The 26,243-nt window shown below is 35.4% G+C and overlaps 1 protein-coding gene across 9 annotated transcripts in view; it reads left to right on the top strand.

Moving 5' to 3' along the window:
• The window catches only part of RBMS3 (RNA binding motif single stranded interacting protein 3), a 1,161,208-nt gene that overhangs the window by 989,068 nt on the left and 145,897 nt on the right, over nucleotides 1-26,243 (top strand). For all 9 annotated transcript variants that reach the window (XM_064378594.1, XM_064378591.1, XM_064378593.1 and 6 more), the window contains one exon: nucleotides 17,274-17,380. In XM_064378594.1, coding sequence (XP_064234664.1) covers nucleotides 17,274-17,380 — 107 coding nt within the window. The remainder of the gene's footprint in view (nucleotides 1-17,273; nucleotides 17,381-26,243) is intronic.

The raw sequence follows: 26,243 nt of genomic DNA, 5'->3' as shown, positions 1-26,243 counted from the left end.
TACAACACTTTTCTTTCTTATATTTCCAAAAATTGCTGCCACCTTTCTTTTAGAACTTCACTGAGATCTTTCCAGATTACTGGATCTGAGGTATTACCTGCTCTTCTGTCACTCTCTGCTCCTTACATCTCCTTGTCTATTTCTTTTAGCACTTCAAAATTGAAGTTTCATTTATATGCTTATTTGCCTTTTGTCTGTCCCTCTTTACCAAAGTATAGTTTCTGTGACAGCAACATTCCTTAGTCTAGTTCTATGGGATTTAGAATAATGCCTGGCACATAGTAAGTGCTCGATAAATAGTTGCGAATGAATAAATGTTCTTCTGTTACTGTTGAGAATGGGCTGCAATCACTGAAGATTGTGGTAAGTAAGGAAGAGGGGATCATTTGATTCAGGAGGCAGTATGGGATGAACTATGGATTATCAAGACCTGGGATTATATACTGGTTCTGACACTTTTTAGCTGGGTATACTTCATTTACCTAAATTTTCTGATCTTTAGGTTTTTTTTTTCCATCTCAAAATGGTTTTCAGCTCAGAAACACATAGTTTTGTGGAATAAACATGAACTCATTAAAGCATCTAGCACAATATCAAATATAAAGGAAGCTTAATTTAAAAATTGATAACTATGTAATTTGCCTTTAAAAAGTTAATCTGCTTCTTAGAATTTATAATTCATATCAGATCTTAAATTGCAATTTTACTTTCTATTTTTATATATACCAAGCAGGGCCACATTCTGGTAAATCTGTTTTCATATTTTGAAAAAAGGCAGGGGATTCTCCCTCCTGAGCACATAAAGCCAGTTTCCTCAGAATTAAATTCTCCCATGAGGAACAGAACTAGAAAAAACTATCTTAACATGTATGTGGAACTAATTTTAAAAACCTGAATATTCAAGGCAATCCTAAGCAAAAGGAACAAAGTGGAGAAATCACACTACCTGACTTCAAACTATACTACATAGCTATAGTAACCAAAACAGCATGGTACGGGTACAAAAACAGACACATAGGCCCATGGGACAGAATAGAGAGTCCAGAAATAAGACCGCACCCCTATAGCTATCTAATCTTCAACAAAGCTGACAAAAACAAGCAAGGAGAAAAGGACTCCCTATTCAGTAAAGGATGTTTTGATAACTAGCTTAGCCATATGCAGAAAATTGAAACCAAACCCCTTCCTTACACCATATACAAAAATGAAGATGGATTAAAGACTTAAATGTAAAACCTTGAAGACAACCTAGGAAATACCATTATGCACATAGGAATTGGGAACTATTTCATGATGAAGATGCTAAAAGCAATTGCAACAAAAGCAAAAGTTGACAAATGAGATCTAATTTAAAACTAAGAGCTTCTGCACAGCAAAAGAGAGTATAAACAGAGTAAACAGACAACCTGCAGAATAGAAGAAAATATTTACAAACTATGCATCTGACAAAGGTCTAATATTGAGCATCTATAAGGAACTTAAACACATTTACAAGAATAAAACAACCCCATTAACAAGTGGGCAATGGACATGAACAGACACTTTTTTTTTTTTGACACTTTTCAAAAGAAGACATACATGTAGCCAACAAATATATGAAAAAAGCTCAGTGCCACTGTTCATTAGAGAAATGCAAATTAAAACCATGATGAGATATTATCTCATACCAGTCAAAATGGCTATTAAAACCACAATGAGATATTATCTCATACCAGTCAAAATGGCTATTACTAAAAAGTCAAAATATAACAGATGCTGGCGAGGTTGCAGAGAACAGGGAACACTTATAAACTGTTGGTGGGAGTGTAAATTAGTTCAACCATTGTGGGAAACAGTATGGCAATTCCTCAAAGACCTAGGAATAGAAATACCATTAAACCCAGCAATCCCATCCATAGGTATATACACAAAGGAATGTAAATTGTTTTATTATGAAGAAACATGCATGCATATATTCATTGCAGCACTATTCACAATAGCAAAGACATGGAATCACCCTAAATGCCCATCAATGACAGATTGGATAAAGAAAATGTAGTACACCATGGAATACTATGCAGCCATAAAAAAGAATCAGGTCATGTCCTTTTCAGGAACATGGATGGAGATGGAGGTTATTATCCTTAGCAAACTAATGCAGGAACAGAAAGTCAAATACCACATGTTCTCACTTATAAGTGGGAGCTAAATGATGAGAACACATGGACACATAAAGAAGAATAATAGACACTGGAGCCTCTCAAAGAGTGGATGGGGGGAGGAGGGAGAGGATTAGGAAAAATGACTAACAGGTACTAAGCTTAGTACCTGGGTGATGAAATAATCTGCATAACCAACCCCCATGTCGTAAGTTTACCTATGTAACAAACCTGCACATGTACCTCTGAATTAAAAATAAAAATTAAATTAATAAAGCTTAAAATTGGTAACTATGTAATTTTCCTTTAAAAAGTTAGTCTACTTTTTAGAAATTATAATTCACATCATATCTTAAGCTGCAATTTACTTTCTAACTATTTGTATATAGAACAAGCAGGGGCACATTCTGGCACATCTGTTCTCATATTTTAAAAAAGGAAAGGGGTTCTCTCTCCTGACCACATAAAGTCAGTTTCTTCAGAATCAAATTCTCATGTAAGGAACCAGATAATTAATTCTAGATTTGAGACACCCTCAGGAGACCTTCTCTCTACTCTGCTAAAGGTCTCAGAGTATGTCAAGTACTAAATCAGGAACAGTTCACCAACTCTAGTTGGAAAATGTTTCATTTCATGGCCATGGAGAAAGGAAGACAGATGTTGACTTGATTGTTAGCTAACTTTCTTTGAGATAATCCAAAATGGAAAAGGTGAAGAATAGTTTTACTTTGCCCTTTATATTACCTGGCACATATCACAGTGTCTCTCATGGGCTTTATCTACAAGAGCGAAACAAATCGGAAAGCTTTATAGTAATGTAGCTTAGGTTCTTCCACAAAGTCAACCCTGGTAGAACAGATCATAATCCGTATAAAAACAAAGCTCCCCTTCTTACCACTTTAAGTTTTATAGTTTAAAATAGAGCCTTTGAACTCTCATCAATTCTAAAATGCATCACTGTGAAGCATGCAGAGTTTAGATCTATTTTCAATTAAATGTACTATTTCTATGCTGGGAATAAAATGAGAGGCATGGCTCCAGGAAAATGGCCCTAAAAATAATAATTTTTGTATGTGCCTCAATAATATTAATAATATCTAACATTTGTTTTTTGTATTTCCATGGTTCATAAAAGTTATTCCCCTGCTTACCTTACATAATGCTACAAGTTACTCCCAATCTTTTATTCATTCAACAAATATTTACTACATGCTGCTGTATGCCAGATTTAGGGTTAAGTGTTCAGTGTAAGATCATATAATTCTGTGAGTTAAAGGAAATTTTAAGTTGCTAGTCTACCTTTACAATGAGTAAGTGGTAAAACTGAGGTGTGAAAATTAAGTCCATTATCAGCAAAAGGATCATATATATCAAATCCTCGATGAGTCTTAATTTATGAGAACTGTCTCAAATATGACTTTTTCCTTTAAGGAAAGCTTTTACAGATTCCTAAATGGTTAAATTTGACTGCTTCTACATGTTTTATATCTAATCATTATATGCCAAAATATACATTATGTTCAATACAAAATATTTACTTCTTTGATTATGACTTTTTAAGTAAAAAATGAATATACTGCCAAGCTGCAATTACTATATTTAGAATATATGCAACATGTGACTAGCCAAATTTGCAATGATCTTTTAGAAACTAGGGGAAAGATTTCCAGGGCCTATTTTAGGTAAGAAAGCCTTCCTGAGACACCTTTTTTACTTTTTTTGGAGATGGAGTCTCGCTCTGTCGCCCTGGAGTAAAGTGGTATGATTTTGGCTCACTGCAACCTCCGCCTCCCAAGTTCAAGCAATTCTGTTCCTCAGCCTCCCGAGTAGCTGGGATTACAGGTGGCTGCCACCATGCCTGGCTAATTTTTGTATTTTTAGTAGAGACAGGATCTCACCATCTTGGCCAGACTGGCCTTGACCTCCTGAGCTTGTGATCCCCCGCCTTGGCCTCCCAAAGTTGGGACTATAGGTATAAGCCACCATGCATGGCCCCTGAGAGACTCATTAAACATTAAAGGCTTTATTAAGAAATTTAGAGACTCTGATTATGCAGAGATATTTTTAAAACCTGAAAGATATATCCAGTGTCAGACTGAATTAAGTGCAGTCTTGGATTATTCTGCTGAGAGGGTGCTTTGCTGTTGTCAAGTCACAGGACCATTGTCAGGGAGTCTTCCACCCTGGAAAATAAGTAAGCTTGCTAAAATTGTGCATGTGCGTGCATGTGTGCATGTATGTGTATAATCTACTGCATTCTAGGAACTACATTATTCTTGGGGAATACAAAGATGAATAATGCAGAGACCCTATGCTCAAGAGACATTTAAGTTGTGAAAAAAAAAGGCGTATAAATAAATGAGTGAGCTGAGGTGTTTCACAGATGCCAAATTAGAAGTGTATATAATAGATTTATACAAGAATAAATGAAATTGACTTGTAATTGTAAAAAAATTATTTAATGTCTGCTTTGCTATTAGAAAGAATATTCTTTAAGAATTACGACTTTTTCTATTTTATTCATTACGTAGTCTTTCATGAATAGCACAACACCTGATATATAACACCATGTTTCAAATGAATTTTGAATGCATTTCAGAAAGGGTGAATAAATAAGTTGAATGAACGTATGCAAAGTTAATTAATAATAAGTTATGGGAATTTGGGGGGTGGGAAAGTGATCGGGAAATATGTTAAAGTGATTAAGTAGGAAAAGAGAGAAGCCAGTTCAGACAGAAGGAGCAGCATAAGCGAATCTGGGAGAATGTGAAGAAAGGTCTCAACCCTTTTTGAGCAGTGCTGTATGTGCAAAGTGAGATGCACACATTTAGGTAATGACATTGGATGGCCTTTTGTATTAAGGAGTTTGGACTTTATCCTATAGGTGGGCATGTGGGGGATTAAAGTAGAATTTACACTTTAGAAAGGTCTATGGATAATTTGAATTCATATAAGATACCTCTAGTACTCACTCCCAATGGAAAAATTGGTACCTATCTAAGAAAAATATGGATTTCTGGACAGCTCTTCAAACTTCCCCTGGGGTAGTCTAGCCCTAAACTAGTTTATCTCTTTGTTTCTGTAGCACAGAGGATGGGTATTTTATTTTAGAGTCATTTGTATGCATTGTTTTTACACTAAACATCTTCATAAGCGATGCTGCCAAATTATTTATTCATTTTTTTTAATGATTGCTTAGCTTGATTTATCCATAGATATTTACAGCACAAATGGTCTTTAACACCTTGAAAAACTCAGTTTCTAGGACCTGGATTACACTTATATTGTATTGATCAGTATGTGATTCAGGCTACATGAGAGCACTCTTCAAACTGTCACAGTTTCAGTACCTTGACTCTTGAATTAAAAAAATTCCATCTCAGGTCATTACTCCTGTAAATCTTTTACCTACTGAAAGCGAGGTTCTTCTTGCTGATGCCTCTAGCCTTGTTAACGCATACCTAAGTGGTAACATACAACTTTCGCTTTGAAACCAGAATTGTATTTATTTCTAACTGAGTTCACTGCATCCTGGGAATTTTTTCAGCCTCTAGCACAGGAAATATACGCTTAGGAACAGCATGAGGGAAATTGAGATGTGTTTTCTTGACCTGAGTTGGAGTTCAGTCTAAGGGTGTGTACGTATTTTCTTCCTCGGTGGAGAATCCTAAGTGAACGCTCTACTAGAGAGAATCCTGATGTTTTACGTTATTAGATTCCTCTCTATCTACCCCCAACACCAACCCCGCCCCCAACACCAACCCCGCCCCCACCCAGGCCCCCATTTGTTTTTTCCTAGAGTGGTTAACATGAGTGTCACTTGAAATTAGAGTTACGCCTGGGATTATGACTTGGAATTCTTTCTTGTGTTATTTCTTTTCTTTTTCAAGTGGGTTGGCTAATTGTATTTACATGTGGAAATGTGGGGACACTAGGCTCTTAAAAGAAAAAAAGATTCTGCCCCTGCTCTCCAACTACTTTACATTTCATTATAGAAGTAATATTAAGAAGTTATTTTGTCTGTCTGTCTACATTTATTTAATAATTTGGTCAAAGGATAATGACATGTGTATTACCCTCAGCCACTTGGCAGGACCACTGAGGTAGACACTAGGCAATGGTGAATAGGGCCAAGCTCCTGGCTGCAATCAAATCAAATTCTCATAGTAGTAGAGAGGAACATGGAAATGCATGGAAATTTAATGAGATTTAGCTCATCCCCTGTTGATAAACATTTATAAATTATGGTACATCATAATTATGCCACAGTACTAAGCAGCATTTCATGATATATGCTAATATGGAATATTCTTCATATGTAATTAAGGTAAACAAACAAAACCAACAAACTAAGCAATACTACCATCTTTGGAATTAAAAAAAAGAACTAAATAAACAAATTAGTAGATGTATACAGTTATGCAGTTTTTGAAAGAAATCATAAAAAGTAGGGGGTTTTAAAGAGGTACTTTTATTTTTAACCTTTTTATAGTTTAAATTTACTAAGTTTTTACGTGTTCTTTTTTCATTTTTTAAATTCAGTTTTAATATCAAAGGGGTATCGTACCGTAAGATTATAACAGTATTTTTCTTCTTTGTACCTCTTTCTAATAAAAACATGCCATCTTATATATAGCACATAGTAATCCTATAAATAGAAAATATAGTATGCAGGGCCGGGCGCAGTGGCTCACGCCTATAATCCCAGCACTTTGGGAGGCCGAGACGTGTGGATCACGAAGTCAAGAGATCGAGACTATCCTGGTCAACATGGTGAAACCCCGTCTCTACTAAAAATACAAAAATTAGCTGGGCATGGTGGCGCATGCCTGTAGTCCCAGCTACTTGGGAGGCTGAGGCAGGAGAATTGCTTGAACCCAGGAGACGGAGGTTGTGGTGAGCTGAGATTGCGCCATTGCACTCCAGCCTGGGTAACGAGCGAAACTCTGTCTCAAAAAAAAAAAAAAAGAAAAGAAAAGAAAATATAGTATGCAAAGAGCTCTGTCAGAGGAAAGTGCAACACTGCAACACTGTGGAATCAAGGAGGAGAGAGGAATGAGGCAGGATCAGAAAGAGTTCATCTTGGTCCATAAATAAGATTCTTCTAATTTCAAAGGTGCTTCATCTTAGAAACTTTTTTCTTGGTGCTTTGCCTTCTAGCCACACAAGTTTCGCTAGACTGTAGTTACGTCAATCAACTGATGTTTCTTGGAAATGCTGGTACTTTCCAATTTCTTGGTGTCAAAACATTGCCTTCATTCAGCACTGATAATGTTCCAGCCTTTTCCTCAAAAAGTGAACCTGATTTAACTGTCAGTGAAAACCTTATGTCCCATCTACTTGAAACATTACCTTTTCCCCTTGAAACAATAGCATTACATTATTCTCCTTCTTAGGATGGTTGTTCCTTTTAGAACCATCTTTCTGTATAGGAAAGGAATTATCAGAGAATTGTTACAAGTTTTTTTAATGGATGGTGATTTAGTATTTAAAACAGAGAGGAGATCTTGAGATTATTATTTAGGTCATAATATCATTTGTCGAAAGGGGATCTGCTCTGTGTTGTTTTTAGGCAAATAGCTATTCTCTGCTTTTATCATCACTGTGGGGCGTTTTCTATCTTGTAAGTTTATTTCACATAGTAGAGAATTATATATAGAACTAAATATAAACAGTGATCATTACTGAGGGATAAAATTAGGCATGTACATGAAAATTACATTTTTTCAATGTATGCTGTTAACTTTTGATTTATTGCCTCTTTTTAGTTTCTATTCCCTTACCAGTTTTTGGTCTAAATGATAGGCATAAATATGAGCTTGACACTTATAAATATAACCCAGATGATTTGTTTATTCTTTTAAAACCATTACTAGAGGGGCAGCATAAATTATTTTAGGAGATCTAATTGGTTTCCTAGCTTTCATTTCTAATTTAACCTGGCCCAGAGAACCACTGTAATTGTACTTTCGTGAGTACTCAATCTTGCCCCATTCCAAAATGATGAAGTTAGTCATAAGAACTGCTTAAACGTCATTCCCTATTCCTTCTGATGGTAAAGAAGGTAGAACGTAAGCAGTTGGAGAAAGCGTTCACTTAAAAATCAAGAGAACTGATTGCAACTTTGCCACCAACTACCACAAATTAGCTAGCAATTTGTTGAACTTTTATTTTTATTTTCCTTATTGACAAAAGAAAGAGTTTGAATGAGGTAAATTTTATGGTTATGTGGGAGACAGGATCTATGTGCCATTCAGAATGGGATTTTATTACAACTAAAAATTACATACCTAGTTACATCTCGCTTATTATAGTACACAAAACATAATTAAATACTAAATTGGATGCTAAGAGTCAAATGAAATTGTAACCTAATAGCTTCCTTTGCCATATGCAGGTTTTCTAACTCTAAAATATATAATTCTGTGTTGTAACCTTCAAGTAATTTTTGCCATGTAAGTTGTGGTTTAAATTTAAAGCTTGCTAGCTCTATATCTAGAAATAAATACATACACACATATGCATGGGGGGCAGGCACGCACACCACACACATGTACACACTCTGGTGGGCATTAGAAGTCTATCATGCATAGGACACGTGGAAAATAAAGTGGACATTTTCTACAAAATGTTTTGCAAACATTTCAGAAGGCTTATTCTGCCAGATCTTACTGGATATAACAAAAAATAGTGTTTTGGGATAAGTCAAAATAATTAAAGGCATGGGTTCCAGCATACAGTTAGCTTCAGACACTTATTTCTAACATTTTTTCCATCAATATTTTTTGTTCCAAATCAGTATAAACTACTTCTGTTTGCATTTGGAAGGATCGTGGAGTGCTGGAGCAGGTACAAAAGGAGTTCTAATTCTTTGTTGCAAGGCTGCCAGTTCTCAACACCAGGTCTAGATGGCCCCAAATGTTCTTAAAGCATTTGACTAAATCTTATCATTGCATCCATCTTCCTAATTTATATTTTCATTTAACAAACACTGATTAAATTGTTTTTATCCAGAGTAAGTGACAGTTGACTTGTTTTCCATGTGCTTGTTCATGATTTGGCAGTTGGCATGGGGTGGGAGGTGGGGCATATATGTAAACTATTGTTTCAAACTCCGTGTGGAATTGGATGTGATTTCTAAGCTAGAGGATGTTGTATGACTGTAGTGCTGGAGGTTGACATCCATTCCGTGCTCTACACATGCCTATCTATATTTCTATTACAGCAGCCGTTGCAATCTATTTGAGTTTTCCTTTTACTTGGCTTTCTCCCCTTCTAGACTGTGACCACTTCGTCAGGTGCAAAGTCTAGAGTAATGCCAGTATTTTTCTGTACTGTATACATGTGGGTTAAAAAATAAATAAAAGATTGTGTTAAAAATGCTCCTCAATTTCATTATCATCCTTCAATTAGTATCATGTTCTAATCCATTAGTATGAACAGCTTTTTAATGTGCAAGTCACTCAGAATATTACAGGAATAGTTTAGAGAAGAGATTTCATTTGTTTCATTTTTTTAAATTGAGAAATAATTTATATTCTTACCATTTTTCCTTAAAGGTAGCTCCTGGTTCAAAAATTTATATCATTTTAACTTATAATTTTTGAGATTCTTTTTTAAATTCCTTTATTTTGTCTACTCTTACACTAAGGTTTTATAGACTCACCTTGAATAAACTGCTTCTATTGTCATTTGCTTCTCTGCTCCACCTAGCTCCTCCCACTCTTATTTTTTTCCTGAAGTAGGATTTATAATCTATCTGAAGTGAGGAATTTTTAAATTTAATAGTTAAGCTACCAGACCAGTAAAGTTGTAGTAATAAAGAGATATTTAAAACCACCACCACAGTCCAATACAAACACTAGAATAACTTAAATAAACTGAATGTTAAAATTAAAAATGTTCAACCTCTTTAAGGGAAAGCAGGAATATTGCTATTGATAGATTAGATATCAATATCTTCTCTTCAATAGGATATTAAAGAACAACTTAATGACTTTAGTGACTTATCAAACTGCATGTATTTCAAATTGTAATCAGAAAATCAAAATAAATTATTATACCTTGATTTTGGTGAGCAAAATTTTTGTCATTGTTTTGCTTGCTTGCTTAAAACAGCAAATCTTATCAGCTCTCTGATCATTACATCAGTTTATGCATTGTATGTTGCAGGTCTAATACAAAGTTTGGAAGGCTAGAAATATTCCACTAAGCAACCAAATAGTAATTACTCCTTTATAATTACTGTGCAACTTTATTGCTATGCATTGTTATAATTATATTTTAAATACCTCCCCCCATTTGCATGATAGACCATAATGTCTTCTAGCACATTAAAGTCTGTGGCTTGTAACGGCTTCCCACTTCCACAAAGGACTCTTCTTCATTCAGTCTCTATTCTAACTACTGTTAAAAGAGACTAAACGAAAGTAATTGGCACCATAACCCGCAATAAGGAAACTGTAAGACATATAATATTTCTATGCTACTGAAGTCTCTAATTATTCAGAGCATTTCGTGTTTAACATTTAACATGCATTCCTCTTTCAGTTACAAACTCAGTCATAACCAAAACAGTCCTTCTCGAATCTTAACATACACAGCAATCACCTGGGGATCTGGTTAAAATACAGATTTTGATATAGTTGGTCTGGAAAGGGGCCCAAGAGTCTACATTTCTAACAGGCTCTCAGGTGATGATCTCATTGCTGCTGACTCACTGATCTTACTGTAACATCACTTTAATGTATTATCTATAACTAAGTGCAAAATGCTGTTAACAGTGCACACACACACACACACACACATTATGCACATACATATACACATAGCAAACTTCACTCCAACCTCTGCTATGATCACTTTCTACCCTCAGAGCTGGTAATTCATTGCTACTGTCAAAGGACGTATTTAACACAAAGAGAAACAGCATTCAACCTATGAAATGCAGCCAAATACACACTAGATAATATCACTCTGAGCTGGGATAGAGTCGAAGAGGGCTTCCTTGTCATTTGCCAGATGGTGGCGTGTGTGTGCATGTGTGGTGGGGGGAACTGGGAAAAGAAATTCCAGGCAGGGAGGAACTGCACTTAGAAGTGACGGGAGTGAAATTAGCCAGGTGTAGTGGCACGCGCCTATAGTCCCAGCTACCTGGGAGGCTGAGGCAGGAGAATCATTTGAACCTGGGAGGCAGAGATTGGAGTGAGCTGAGATCCAAGATTGCACCACTGCACTCCAGCCTGGGCAAAGGAGCAGGACTCCATCTCAAAAAAAAAAAAAAAAAAAAGGAAGTGACAGAGGTGGAAACTACTCAGGGTTGGAAAGATACTAAAAAAGATATGATTAAGGGGACAAATTCTTATTCTCTAATCAAGGAATTGGATTTTATCTTAAAGATATTTAGGAATCACCTAAGAACTAGATGATTATGTGAATTTTAATTCACCTATTCTACTAATGTTTTCTCTGCCACTCTCAATGAAATATTTCTCTTTGGGAAATTAATCTAAATTTGACTCCTGAAATTTAAGGATAATATGGAAATATATTCTTTTTCTTGAAATGGTATATTTGAAATTTTATTTCTGTAATTTTTAAAAATGTATCTAGTAAAACCTTGTGGTTGTATCTGCCTTCCATTATAATCATCTTAAAATTAACAGAATATTATCTTAAAATTAGTAGGATCAGATGTTTTAACTTAGCACTGTTAGTAAATATACCTTGGTCATTATCAATATTTATAGCCTAGCTGCTTATGCAGATACCAAATATCAGGGTGGCTAATATCTGAGACCTTTAAAAACTAAAATTTATGAAGACAGTTCACAAAGAGATCTCAGTTGAAAGCTAAGAAAATCTCACCCTATGACTTTTACATTTTTTCTTAGTGTTAAAAACAATTATTTGAAAGTTCTCTTTAAAATAATAGAAAATTTATTTTAAGGTAGGCTTAAAGTCCAGAATCTCATACTCTTTATATATTTGATCCTTGGCAATCTACAATATTGTTATTTGGTAATATTTATTTCAGGGATGCCTCTGCTAAATATTTATATGCCAATAGGTAGAAAAAAATATTAGGGTAAATAACTCATTTAGACCCTCTTTTTTCCCCCAATACTGCCTCCCTCATTCCATAGCTTCCCAGGTTCCACAAACTTAGCTTTTAAATATGTATGTGTGTATATGTGTGTGAATATAAATATATACATATATAAATACACATATATACTCCAATTCCTTTGTATAAATAAATGCATATGTTATATATACATTTGTATTTATAATACATAATTGTTTATGTTATATATATATGTTTGTATTTATAACACATAAATGTATATAATACGAATGTTTAAACAAGGGAATCGGGAAAGACCTGCCTTTTTAGGTGTGTAATTATAGATATGGAATTGTTTTAGGGAGAGGTAATGAAAGGTAGATATGGTCTCTTTTAATGAGGAAGGATTTTCTGGTACTTTAGCAACAGTAATTATTTAACATTTTAAAATGAGATCTGGAAAAGGGAAACCCCAGTGAAATCTATTGCTATGTAGATGGCCCAATAGTTTTTCTAGTAGTAAACTACAGCCCTAATGGATTTAAACTGCCGATAGAACTCTTGCAATTGAGTGGCAAAATAATAGTAATAGTAATAATGATCAGAAACAGCAACCACAAAGGAACAGGGAGCATTCATCATAGGCAATTGTAGGTTAACACAGATAATAGTAACATGACATGCATCATACCCAGGGGGTAATGAAAGCCAAATTCTGGCAATGACTCAGGAAATACACATAGTGCTCTAGTGGCCAGATGACCCCATGACAAGCTACAGCAAACAAGAACCATTTTAGAAACACAAATCTTCTCCATGAACACATCTTTTTGTTGTTGTTGAAGATAGTTGCAAGTTCTGTATGTTGATGAAGCCTCTCTGGAGTGAAAATGGAACAGAGCTGATGAAAATAAAGCTTAATTAAACACTCCAAAGTCTCTGACACTAACACATGACCAGGTTTCACAGTTGATAACTGGGTAGTGGCTGATAGAGATTCTAATCAATAATGATCTTTGCAGCAAATTGATTCAATATTTATTTATATACAATACAGTCTTTTAAAAAATGTTCACAATGGCTCTATGAAGTATTTAATATTATTTTCCTCATTATATACATAAGAAAGATGAGTTACAGAAATGAGAAAGAAAGAAAAGAAAAGAAAGAAAGGAGAAAGAAAGAAATTTTGCCTAGCATCTTGTAGCTAGTATGTAAAAGAGCCAGACTTCAAACCCAGGAAACTGGTACCCTTAACAATTAAGTGCGCCCAAAGTGATAAAGCCTATGGAAATATTAGCCGGTAGAAACTACTGGAAGAGAAGTCATATTCTAGGCTATTAGAACCAGGACTATCCTATATGCCTTAAAAGAATCATTATTAGTGGACAATAAGGAGAACCCTGCCTCAGAGAGTAGAAGTATGTCTCATAAAAGCCATTACTTAAAGATCTATAAAAGGTATAACTTAAATTTAAAAAAATGACCATTTACAACTTGGAAAAGAAATTCCGAATTTTCTGTAGCCACTGGTCAATATGTTCTTGCAGCGTAAGGCAACATAAAATCTGGAAATTATCAGGAAAGGTTTTAGCAACAAAATAAGCAAGTTAGTCTCTTTTTAAATATAAATCTGATGTTAACAGAAGTCTTATGATACTAAAAGAAAACAGTATGGGGACTAAGGAAAGGAGTGAAAACATGCTCCTCACCTCTGAATTAGATATCTAAGAGGACAATCAAATTCGATCTCATGCCAAATTGGGTCACTGATGACCCATCAGGCATGGAATATAGGGCTTAAAAATAAATCTGGACACAAAATTTCTTATGTATGAGCCAATTCTACTTAATTGGACACAATGCAATTTGGTATGACAAGGTATTTTTTTCCTCGAGGATGATACTTAGCAGATAAAGCCTGATTTCTAGTTCAGGATTGGTACAACTGCACTTAGTGGTTTAGCTGCTACCTAGGTTTAAATCCCAGGTGTGTGACCTGCAGCAAAGCCACTCAACCATTCTGAATCTCAGTTCCTTCCCTGAGAAGCTTCTGACTGTTAAGGATGATGGATATGTTCATTTTCTTGACAATGGTGATGGTCACACATAGGTATATACATACATTAACACTGACAAATTGTATGCTGGTAATATGTGCAGTTTATTTTATGTCAGTTGACTCAATAAAACTGTTAAAAGCAAACAAACAAAAAAGCTTGCCTGTGGGTGTCATGTGTGTGTCTGTGAATGTAGTTGCTAGGATTTCTTACCTAACAGAGGCACGCAAAGCTGACGGTCCTCCTTACAAGAAATTGGAACTAGTTTCTTTACAGCAAGAAATGTAAGGTGCTTCTAGATTTATCTTTTGTGAGAAATTTGTACCACTGACAGTAATGAACACATACATTAGCATGACCATCCCATTTTAATAACTATATGTACCTGAATCTTTAAAATGGCAAGAGAGAAAATACAGAGAAGAATGATTTTACATGTGATATAAATATATAGTTTTTAAATCTCACAGGAAATTATGTTACTTAGAGAATATTGGGATGCAATGATTGCATTTGGCATTTAGGTTTTTCGTCTGGAATAGGAATTTACAGTACTTCCAACATAAAGGCAGTGACTATCTACAGACATTCCATGACGCAGTCTTTCTCTTGTATGATTTTTCTGGCTTCACCCAAGTCACTGAAGTCAGAGGCTCATCAGAGCAGGCAGGGTGAGAAAACACTTGTGTTCAGCGAGGCAGTGCTATTTATTGAGTGCTCTCTCTATACAGAACTGTGTGCTCTGTATAGGGCAGGAATGACATTTTGTTTTTTATTTTTCTTGGTCGATGATGACCCCTGTCTCTTTGAGTCATTTTCTAATTTCCTCCAGTACTGATAAACAGAGCTGCTAATAAAGAGTGAGCTAAGAGGGTCTGACAAAATATTACTGCCCTTAGAGCTAAATGATTGTCAAATATTTATTTGTAAGTGCCTGTTTGACTGTATTTTTTTTCTACTGTTGATTTTGGAAACAATTATGGGATTCTCATTAATTTCTTAAAAATGTTTAACTTGACCCAGATAAGTAAATGGTAGCAATCTAGCTGAGGGTGGGAATGGGGGAGAATGGGTGTTGGGGAGACTGTGTCAATTATCTTGCCACATGTCAATTATAATATTTTAGTGGCATGAAACAATAACGATTTCGTTAGCTCACACATTTGTGTGGTAGGCTCAGTTTATATCACTGGGGCCTATATATTTTTTCTGTTGTTAAATGCAGGTTAGCTCTGTACCACTACTGATCTTGAATGTGCTTGTTCACATGTCTGGGTGGTGGCTGGCACTGGATGATCTAGCATGGCCTTGGCTGGGAGGTTAGGATGTTAGGAATGACACATCTTTATTCACATCTCATCCAACAGCAGGCTAACCAGGGCATGTTCACATAGCCATCCACAGGACCAAAAGAAGCAGCTCCCAACATCTAAACCCATTTCAAGCTTCTACTCATGTCTCATTTGTTTACGTCCCATTGCCCCAAGCAATCACATGGGATCAGACCTAGAGTCACAGTGAGAGGGCTCCACAATATTATATAGCAAAAGACAAGGACACAGGGATGGGTAAAGAATTAGAGCCTTTACAATTAATCTTTAGTAAAACACGTTTTTCCTAAGGAGTAACAGTTGTGCAGGGTGCTCATTTTAGTTTTCAGACTATAAACTGACAAATTCATATTTGGTTAATTCAAGCAGATTAACTAACAAATTAACCATCCCATCCATATTAACGTATTAACCAAGTTTGTCAGGCCACTTTGGCTTTCATTTTATTCATTCATTTAAAAATATATTTATTGTGGCTGAGTGTGGTGGCTCACGCCTATAATCCCAGCACTTTGGGAGGTTAGGTGGGTGAATCACCTGAGATCAGGAGTTCGAGACCAGCCTGACAACATGGAGAAACCCCATCTCTACTGAAAATACAAAAATTAGCCGGGCAAGGTAGTGGGTGCCTATAATCCCAGCTACTTGGGAGTCTGAGGCAGGAAAATCATGTCAACCCTGGAGGTGGAGGTTGCCTTGAGCTGAGATCATGCCATTGCATTCCAACCTGGACAACAAGATGGAAACTCTGTCTCAGAAAAAAAAAAAAAAAAAAAAAAAAATATATATATATATATATATAATATACATATATAGACATTATATATATATATACAGTAATAACAAGCAGCAGTTTGCCAGTCAAGCAGGGATGTGAAGGAGAATATTAGTACTTAAAGAATAATTTTGCCCTGTTGGCTTCAAAAGATTGTCATTTTCCGATGTAACTGTTGGAAGAGGAGTTCAGACGTCAGTTTTGGTCACTCTCCCTTAGCAAATACATTTACCTGTGTCATGTAGGACCACTCAAGCAGTCTGGGACTCAGCAGTTATAGCCATATTATTCTGGCTATATTTTTATCATATGGTTTCACTTAACATTCTAATAATTTTTCTCTCTGGGATTCTGACTAGATTTTATTGGGAAATTGGAGTGAAAAGGGTTGGGTGGAGCATCAGCTTCTAGCCTTTTAGAAATTACAGAGGACTAATTTTCAAAAAGCTAATTTGATTGCAGTTAGCAAAATGTCTCTCTTTTGAGAAAGAAACTCCTAATCATCTCTTTCCAAAATTAAATCCTTCAATTTCTACAGTGCAAACACGGTTGCTTTGAGAAAGAAATATTTATCCACATATAAATACCGATTACAAACATGTTTCTAACATTACTGGAAGGGCCGGTACTTGCCTCTTCACTTCTAAAGCAAATTCACATTCTGCTTCAACTGATTATTTTTTCAACAATATTTGTTATATTCTTTTATGATCTGCCAGTACTTTTTTGAAGCCCAGTTAGAACAGCGGCCAACAGAACTGAGACTAAAAGAAGGCCAAACAGCTCTTCAGAAGCAAGATGTTACTTCAAAAGATATTCGTTACAAAGCACTACTGTGACTCACATAATCACTTATTTTTAAGGGGGATTTCTTAATGTAGAATTGGTTTCTTATCTTCCCAGCCCCCAGTGAGCCTTTGCTGTGCAAATTCGCTGATGGAGGACAAAAGAAGCGACAGAATCAAAGTAAATATACCCAGAATGGGAGGCCTTGGCCCAGGGAAGGAGAGGTAAGTCCTGACCGACAACATTTGCTCTGAAATCTGGCAGTAGATATCCCTCAGAAGGTAGCAAGGCAGACATATGGCGCCATGATGAAATTAGGTCTCATGGAAAACCCAGTGTCTTCAAAGGGGCAAATGAGCAGCCCTATGTTAATGAAATTACTTGAAAAAGAGTAGAGGACTTCAAAATTAACCTCAGTTCTGCACTACAGTAAGTCTTCCGTCTTTAACCAACCTTGAACCTGAAAGAGAACTCTGTGACATACTTATGTCCAAAGAATTGATTTCTAGTTGTATAATAGGTATAAAATGAGGGTATAATTACTTAATAAAATATTCTCAGTGAAATCAATAGTGAGAGTTGAATGTTTGTGTTTTGAAACAGGCAAACAAAATTTGGTTGTTTTTCATCCTGCTATCGAGATGATTTACTTGCACGTGTATGTATATTTATGCATATTCCCATATGTTCATAAATGTTTTATTATGTATTTTATTTCTATGTATATAAGATATTATCTATTGGTCAAAAAGGAGGAAGAAAACTTGATACATACAGCATTTTGCTTTCACAACAAGGACAAGGAAAAGCACTGAACAGCTCACTGTCCATTTATCCTCAATACAAATTGGTAGAAAAGCCAGCTTATGGATCCATTCCCACTTAGGAATGGGTTCTTTTCATTACTTTTTTATAAGAAGACAAGGAAAAGGTGTCTGAGCTTCCATGAGGTCTTTTCATTATTTGTGAAATGGAATAGAGTTGTTTGAATGACTTGAACAAATGCCATTTTGTACCAAGGCCATAATTTCAACAGAAGAGCTTTATTTAGTATTTCATTCAAAGCACCTACTTCATCCGTTTATCATTTAAGAAGCATTGTACTTCATGCAGCATTTTACACTTTAAAATACTGACGGAACAGTGGCAAGAAAGAAAGGAGGCTGGATTTCTTTTCTCAGCAAATCCTTTAGCCGTTTTTCAGTTTCTGTTTCTAAGACCATTGTCTGTTTTGAGTGTTTTCATGCAGGTCTCAAAACCCCTCTTAAAGGTTATGTTATGTTCAAGTACTGTATAATTTGTAACTCATTACATTAAGACGTGAAAAACAGAATCATCATGGAGCATCAAAAGCTAATAAAAAAGACAAGAGTTTCCATAGTCTCAACTTTAGAAAAGCAGTGGGTATTGTGTTCAAAAAAGGAAGTGGAGGGGGTGATTTATGTGTTTTTAGCGTGGAGTCCAGCGCGTCAGCAGATAACCCTACTGGCCCCAAAAGACAACTGATGCCTGATAGCACTCATTATCACATGTCCCCTACCAAACACCCATGATCTAGAAAGACTCATTTGACATTTTAAAATGTGGTTGGATAAAATGCCTGTGATTAGAGATATCTTTGAATCACAGGCTATCATCACAAAGCCCCGAGACTCAATTAGCAACTTGTCATTAATGACAGAAGCTTCAGTTTCTTTCTCCTTAAGGAACTATAATACTGCCTTCATACAATAGATGGCAATTGCAGCAAGACACTTCATCTCAGCGTACATTTCTTGAAAATGGAATCAATAAACACAAAATGGAGAGTTCCAGCTGCCACCTGGCTATTGCATATAGAATCTAAGACTTTGCTTCAAAGCATGATAAATGCTGTATGTACTATGGTGTGGAAGCATTGTGGAGCTGAGTTTAAGACCCAGAGGAACTTTTTATTTAAATGTAGGTTTTCAAGGTATATTCCTAATCTTTGTTTTCAAAAGTTGATTTTTAAGAGCTATACATTTTCCTGTTGATCTATGAAAATCAAGGGACCATAATAAAATTTATCTGTGACCAATAAAATATATTCCAAATATATATGCACATTGAGAGAAAATAGATCAGGAAGAGAAACAGCATACACTAGAAATACGCTTATTCAATTTCTTATATTGGTGATACACATGTTAATTTGAACGCTTTGATTGTGGTCTCAGAAATAGATACCCAAAGAATGTTGAATAACTGTGTGCCCGTCATTTTATATTTTTTGCTTCCACTTCCTCCTTGCATTTTACTTGCTAAAGTATATTAGCAAGTTGATAAAGTATGTAATGATACAATTAATCCTATATAAGCAATATTTAATTAATTTTATATTCCAGGAAATTCTGGTTACTGTATTTGATTCTAAGACACATATTTTTGTTGTTGTTTTCGACACTTTAGTTTCTGAAATTGGTTCTTATACTCGTTGGCATTTTACAAGATAAGATGCATTTTCTCCTGTTACTCGCTTGGGGGCGCTACCTACATTCTCCGGTCAAGGTTTTTGACCACACTGGTTTCATAAATAAAAAAACTAACCAAAGCCAGGGTCAGATTCTCAGAAGAGGGTTTTTTTTGTTTGTTTTCTGACCCCTTCCCACATTCAGTGTCAAGACTGAGACAAGTAACTTTCTTTGGTGCCCGTTCTAAATGGGTAGTTTTCTCTTTCATTTACCATTATACTAAGGTTAGCATACCAACTTTATAAAGAAATCCTTTTGGGTGTTTGTTTTTGCTTGTTTGTTTGTTTTGCTAAATGAACCAATGGTACACCTTTCAATCCTTCTTGTCTCGGATAAAATGAAAGATGGTAGTTTAGATTATGCTGCTGTGGAGTTGAAGATAATAGCACAGACCGAGGCTAATGTTTACTTTTCCTCTCTCCTAAAAGACAAGTAAAAATGGCCGTGTGAAAGGGATTTCTGAAGAAATTCTTAGGATACGAAACCAATAGATTACAAGCATTTTAGAAGTACCATAAGCATGCCAATTGATAGACTAATTAAAATTTTAATTTATTGTTTAAAGCTGTTTTTTCCTCCTGGCATTTTGATAAAAATTTTATTAGCAAAGTTCAGCTAAATGCATTTCTTTATGAAAAAAAATCTAATACAAAAAACTTAATACATAGAAATTAGTATAAATTAGCAAGATTTTGAACTATAAATATATGCTAGTGGCCATGTTTTGTATAAGTGAAAAACACAAGGATATTTTTCAGTTATTAACTAATCTTTCAAGAGACAATTAGAACTCTGGGTAAAATGATTGAGGGATTGGGGCTATTAGGCTCTTTCTCCTTGCTGTTCTACAGTTCTTATTGTTTTACTTCCTTAAGCAGCAGTTCTCAAACTCTTGGTCTCTGGATCCCTTTATACTCTTAAAATTATTATTTACAACAAAATAAATAATAACAAATTAACTCATCTTGTGCTAATAAAAATAGTATATTTTATTAAAATACATATATTTTAAAACAAAGGCGATATTTTTAGAAAAGTGATACTCTTTTACATTTTTAAAAATCAATTTAATGTCTGGCTCAGTAAAAAATGACCAGATTTGTACATATACTTCAGCATTCAATCTTTTGCTATACGCTGTCTTACTTTAAACATATTGAGAAAAATCCACCTTCATCTAGATAAGTTGTTGAAATAGGGAGAACCCTAAAGGTCTCCTAACAGGATCTTAGGAATTCTTGGCATCTTTAGGCCACAGTTTGAGAACCACTGTCCTAAAGAAGCTGAAGCCAAGGGCAGGGCTGAGATTCAGCTTCCATATACTAGAAGGGCCATACAACTTGTTGGTATTTTACAATATCCCAAATGCCCATCAATGATAGACTGGATAAAGAAAATGTGGCACATATATACCATGGAGTACTATGCAGCCACAAAAAAGGATGAGTTCATGTCCTTTGCAGGGACATAGATGAAGATGGAAACCATCATTCTCAGCAAACTGACACAAGAACAGAAAACCAAACACCTCATGTTCTCACTCATAAGTGAATGTTGAACAATGAGAACACATGGACATAGGAAGGGGAACATCACACACCAGGGCCTGTTAGGGAGTGGGGCCGTTAGGGGAGGGATAGCAGGGGGTTGGGGGCATTGGGGAGTGATAACATTAGGAGAAATACCTAATGTAGGTGACGGGGGGTGGATGCAGCAAACCATCATGGCATGTGTATACCTATGAAACAATCTTACACGATCTGCACATGTACCCCAGAACTTAAAGTATAATAAAATATAAAATACAATAAAGAATCACTAAGAGATATATATATTTATATATATAGAGAGAGAGAGAAGGAATTCCCCAAAATCCTACTCATGCATTTAAATGCACAGAAGGAGCTCCCCAAAATCCTACTCATGCATTTAAATTCTGATTGGTGTTTATGACATATTGGTAGCAAAATGTTTTTAATGTCACCCCTAGCTCAGAAGTAGTCTCACTTAATCATCACAGGGACCCTGGTGACCCCTGGTAACATTGTGTTGGCCAGATATTCAATACATCTGAGGCTGTTTCTTACTTTAGGCAAACATTGCCTGAATCAACCTTGTTTGTGCTCTCCCAAATGATTGGTGGAGCGTTGTGGAACTAGGAATGCTTCAAGCCACTTCAAAAATATATCAGGAGCATGAAGAGGAACTGCTGTTGCTTTTCTCTGTGTTCCCAAAGAAGACCTTTCCAGCGACTACCAAAAAGTCACCAGATCGTACTTTATGCCACAAATAATAACGGCTGATCAAAAAGCAAATAGCTGCAGAATTTTCCAGATGGTCAGATCAAAATTTGACTGATGATAACTTAGTGCCCCAGTAAAAATAACTGTAAAGTAAAATAGACATTTACTCATTCATTCATTCATTCATTTATTCAACCGCTACCAATATACCACCACAACACGTGAACAGACACGTCTGAACTTGTGATATGACTATTTTTTCAACCTTTATTGAACTATGTTGTAAAGATGATTGGATTAAATTAAAGAATGGATATGTTTACACTATGATGAGAGTCACTTACATTTTAAAATTGCTTTATGTTAGCTTTCATTGTGGCTAGTCTTTGAGTTTCCTCAAGAATTTTCAAATATAGGTAAATGCTAAGTTTCAAATTCCAGAATAGGGTGCTGTTTCACCAAATTTTTATGCTGGGGTTTTATCCTTAAGTAGGGCAAGTATCAACCAACCACTTCTCACTGGCTTCAAAACTCTGGTCTAGCTTTCACAAAATCTTCCTGAGCTCTATTAATTGAGTTAGTAAATGCCATTGACAGCAATTGCTTTGGGGATTGTACTTTCCAGAAATAATATTTTGGCTATGGACACAAGCAATTGACAAGGCAATTGAACAAGAAGCAACCCAACAAAGTACTCAGATGTCTAGTGAAAAAACGCCAATGTGTTATGATAAAAACAAAAATCAATAAAGTGACATTTCTTGACTTTATCTTATTTACAGTTCTCTGCTGGAGTCAGTTTAAAAGCAAGGACTAATACTAAGCATTTTCTCTCTATCTGATACTCTGAAGATGTTTTTTCTTTACTTTAGAAACATTTAACAAGATCATTTTCACAGCCTCAACATAAAAATGAACTAGCGGAACTGATGTGATACTGTTAACAATCAACACTCAGGTTCCCAGAAATAGTTTACAGGTTATTTTGAAGAGAAAATCACATAAGATTTTTAGAGATGCAGTCTAGGAATATTAAGATTTGAAAATCTTTACCTATTTCCAACTAAAGAGTATGTTTTAGGTGAGATGTGAAGATACAGTAATTCTTAAAGATATTTTATTAAATGCATGTTTATTTACCCAAATCACAGTTTTGAGTATAGGAGTACGGTATGTACATCACATAATATTAAGGGTACGAGTCACACAAACTAGATGTGAATGTCACCCCTTGGAATAGTTCAGTGCTTGTGACCCTCCCTGAAAATGTTAGTTTGGAAATTTTTAAGGGATAAAATACACTGATATAGTGTAGTTTAATTTCCTTAAATTAGTAGGTGCCATTAATGTGCTCATAAAATCTGCTACTAATGGCTGGGTGCGGTGGCTCACGCCTGTAATCCTAGCATTTTGGGAGGCCAAGGCGGGTGGATCACAAGGTCAGGAGTTCAAGACCAACCTGGCCAAAATGTTGAAACCCCATATCTACTAAAAAAAAAAAAAAAAAAAAAAAATCTGCTACTAGTGAGCTGAAAGCGAAGTTTATCAGTTTCATCACAGCTAGCTTACAGTAAGTGATTTGTTATAATCTATAACCCAGATAATATGTCGTCTATTTTCAGACTTGATATCAACTTGTTTACAGTGATGGATGAAAACTTCCTCTGTGCTGTAAAGTTTTACAACTCTTGTCCATTCAGAGCTACTATTAATACAAATCCTCTTCAGTGTCAGTAAGTGAATGAAGACCTACAAAGGTCATGTGGGAGAATGGAATTGTCAGGCTGCTTTGACTCCATAGCCAAGGGCAGGCAAAGTTGAGAAAATTTGATTCCAAACACCCAGTTTCCTCCCCATTGTGCCTCGATGCTTTAGGTGTAGTTTTTTATTCTAAATTCATTTATGATTAAAATAAAGATGTCTATTTAGATTTCTAAGTAGGCAGATAGCCCTATAAATGATACAACAGTTATATAACATATTTCAATTCTAGATAAGTTAACATTCCTTGAGGGATACATTCTAGTTCTTTTTTTTTTTTTGAAGAATAGTGAATACTTAACAGATGTGGCATCACAATTATCAAGTTCAACCATGTCTGTATCACCATCATCATCATCAGTATCAGTTATCATCGGCATTTGTTCCCTCATTGACTAATAATTCTTGTTCTGCACTGACAGGGTGTGAGGATGTGTACCTCATTAGGCACGAGGAATGACCCCTGCCCTGAATGTGCATCGGAAATGCACATTCTCAGTGAGAGCCCTTTTAATCCCCCAGGGTTTCCTATTTGCTTTCTTACTTTCTCGGTGTATGACTACTTTTTACAGAACTATTCTAATTAAGAGAAGAACTATATTTGAAAGAGTTTGTTTTAAAGACAATATTGAAGAAGGAGCAACTTAAATGCAAAGCATTCAGTCATCAATAAGGACTTATTGAGTGTCCACTATGTGAGAGTCATAGGACTGGCAACCTGCACATGGTGTATCACAGACAGATTCCTTTCTCTCTTGGAGCCATCTGTCTGTAGAGTAGGAGATTAAAAGTGGAGCACAATATAATTTAGTGTTGTAGAAATCAAATCATTAGCAGTAAATGCCTTCATATCTATGCAACTGTAAAAAAAAAAGCCAAATAACAATAAAAATAACAATAACTATAGTAGCAGCCACAAGAACATCAGTGTACATTCCTCTTGTTACTAAATATGAACTATGTCTGATTTTCAGGGTGGGTAACTAAGAAATTGATGTACGTGCATTTACAAACCAGCAATGTTTCCTAATGTTGAAAAGCTTCACCTTGTCACTTGGCCAGTAGAGGCCTCTATGTCCCTGGGTGCTGAGTGATACAGAAGAATGATGTTTAGATAAGGAACTCCAGCTTTGCGGTGTGAATGGTTAATGAATGCTGAGTCCTTCTCTGATGCACTCATTGAGAAAAATAATTCTTTATGCATTTAAGGAATGGAATCTGTCACCGTCTGTGATGTGCTTGATATTGTGTGCCTATCATCACATTTTCTAGCCACTATAGTGATTAAGAGAGCAAACTCTCAATTTAAGTCACAAATTCAAATCCACAACCTCTGAGTTGAGTGACAATACTGTGACAATGCTGGGCAAGTTTTTCCAAGTCCTTACGTGTCCGTTTCCTCACTAGCAGACTGAGAGTGGTTCCAAATGCATATTTAGTGACTAGATGGATTTATAGAGGTGACCGAGTTAAAGCACAGTGCCTGGCAAATAATTGCGTAAACAGTAACTATTATTTTAACTATTATAATATCTTCATAACTTGGAGCTTCTTAATCTGAAAACCAGCTTTGCTAGTATGAGTTTCTATGACTAGTATGCTTTAATTCCTTGATTTTCAGTTTAATGGCATGTCAGTTTATTTTCTGAACAGGGATTATTTTTAATGACACATTTATTTGAAAAGAAATTTGCTGCCAATATGATCTTTCAACTATATTTTTAATTAGATTATAAAACACATTTTAAAAAACACATAGAAAATAATATATTCTAACGTTGACCCACATTATATTAATATCTTTGTAAGATCACATTCCAAATCATAAAGTATTATTTAGTACTGGAATGTTATGTGGTTTTCAAGTTCCTAGCCAATTTTCCTTTGAAGGGCATGTAATCGTAAAAGCTAAAAGAGCTAGCAGGTAGAGAATGTCTTGGATAAAAAGATGAAAGAAGAAAAATCAAGAAAGATTGAGCTACTATTGAGAACTGATAAATGATCAATGTTTTCAAAGAGAAAAAAATGAATTATTAACTTACTGTTCCTGGTAAATAATGACAATAAATTTTGGATACCAGAGGTGCTAGAGGTGCTTATGCAACCTTGGTAGGTCTGAGAATTCCTTACATTCAAGTACTTTCCACTATGGTTCACAGCAATTACCTTTGACAGAAGAAGCATTGAAATGCACAGCTAGTGGTTTACTGAATTTACTGTCTCCATAGTGCTGAATGTACATGACCTTTGGGCCTCCACATCCTAACTGAGACATGAAGGATGATATTACTAAATTCTTCTGTTTCATTTTTAGAGTTTTGAATTTTTAGTGTCCTTACAAATAGTATTAATGCCGTTTATAAAATATTATTTTGTTTGCTCGTGTCACAGGGGTTTGTTGTACAGATCATTTCACTACCGAGGTATTAAGACTACTACCCAATAGTGATTTTTTCTGCTCTTCTCCCTCCTCCCAGCCTCCACCCTCAAATAGAATCCAGTGTTTGTCGATCTTTTCTTTGTGTTCATGAATTCTCATAATTTAGCTTCCACTTATAAGTAAGACCATCTGGTATTAGGTTTTCTCTTCC

The sequence above is a fragment of the Aotus nancymaae genome, unplaced genomic scaffold (assembly GCF_030222135.1).
Source record: "Aotus nancymaae isolate 86718 unplaced genomic scaffold, 86718_ANA_hifiasm-v0.15.2.pri h1tg000019l, whole genome shotgun sequence".
Taxonomy (NCBI): domain Eukaryota; kingdom Metazoa; phylum Chordata; class Mammalia; order Primates; family Aotidae; genus Aotus; species Aotus nancymaae.
This window is presented reverse-complemented; position numbering and strand designations above follow the sequence as displayed.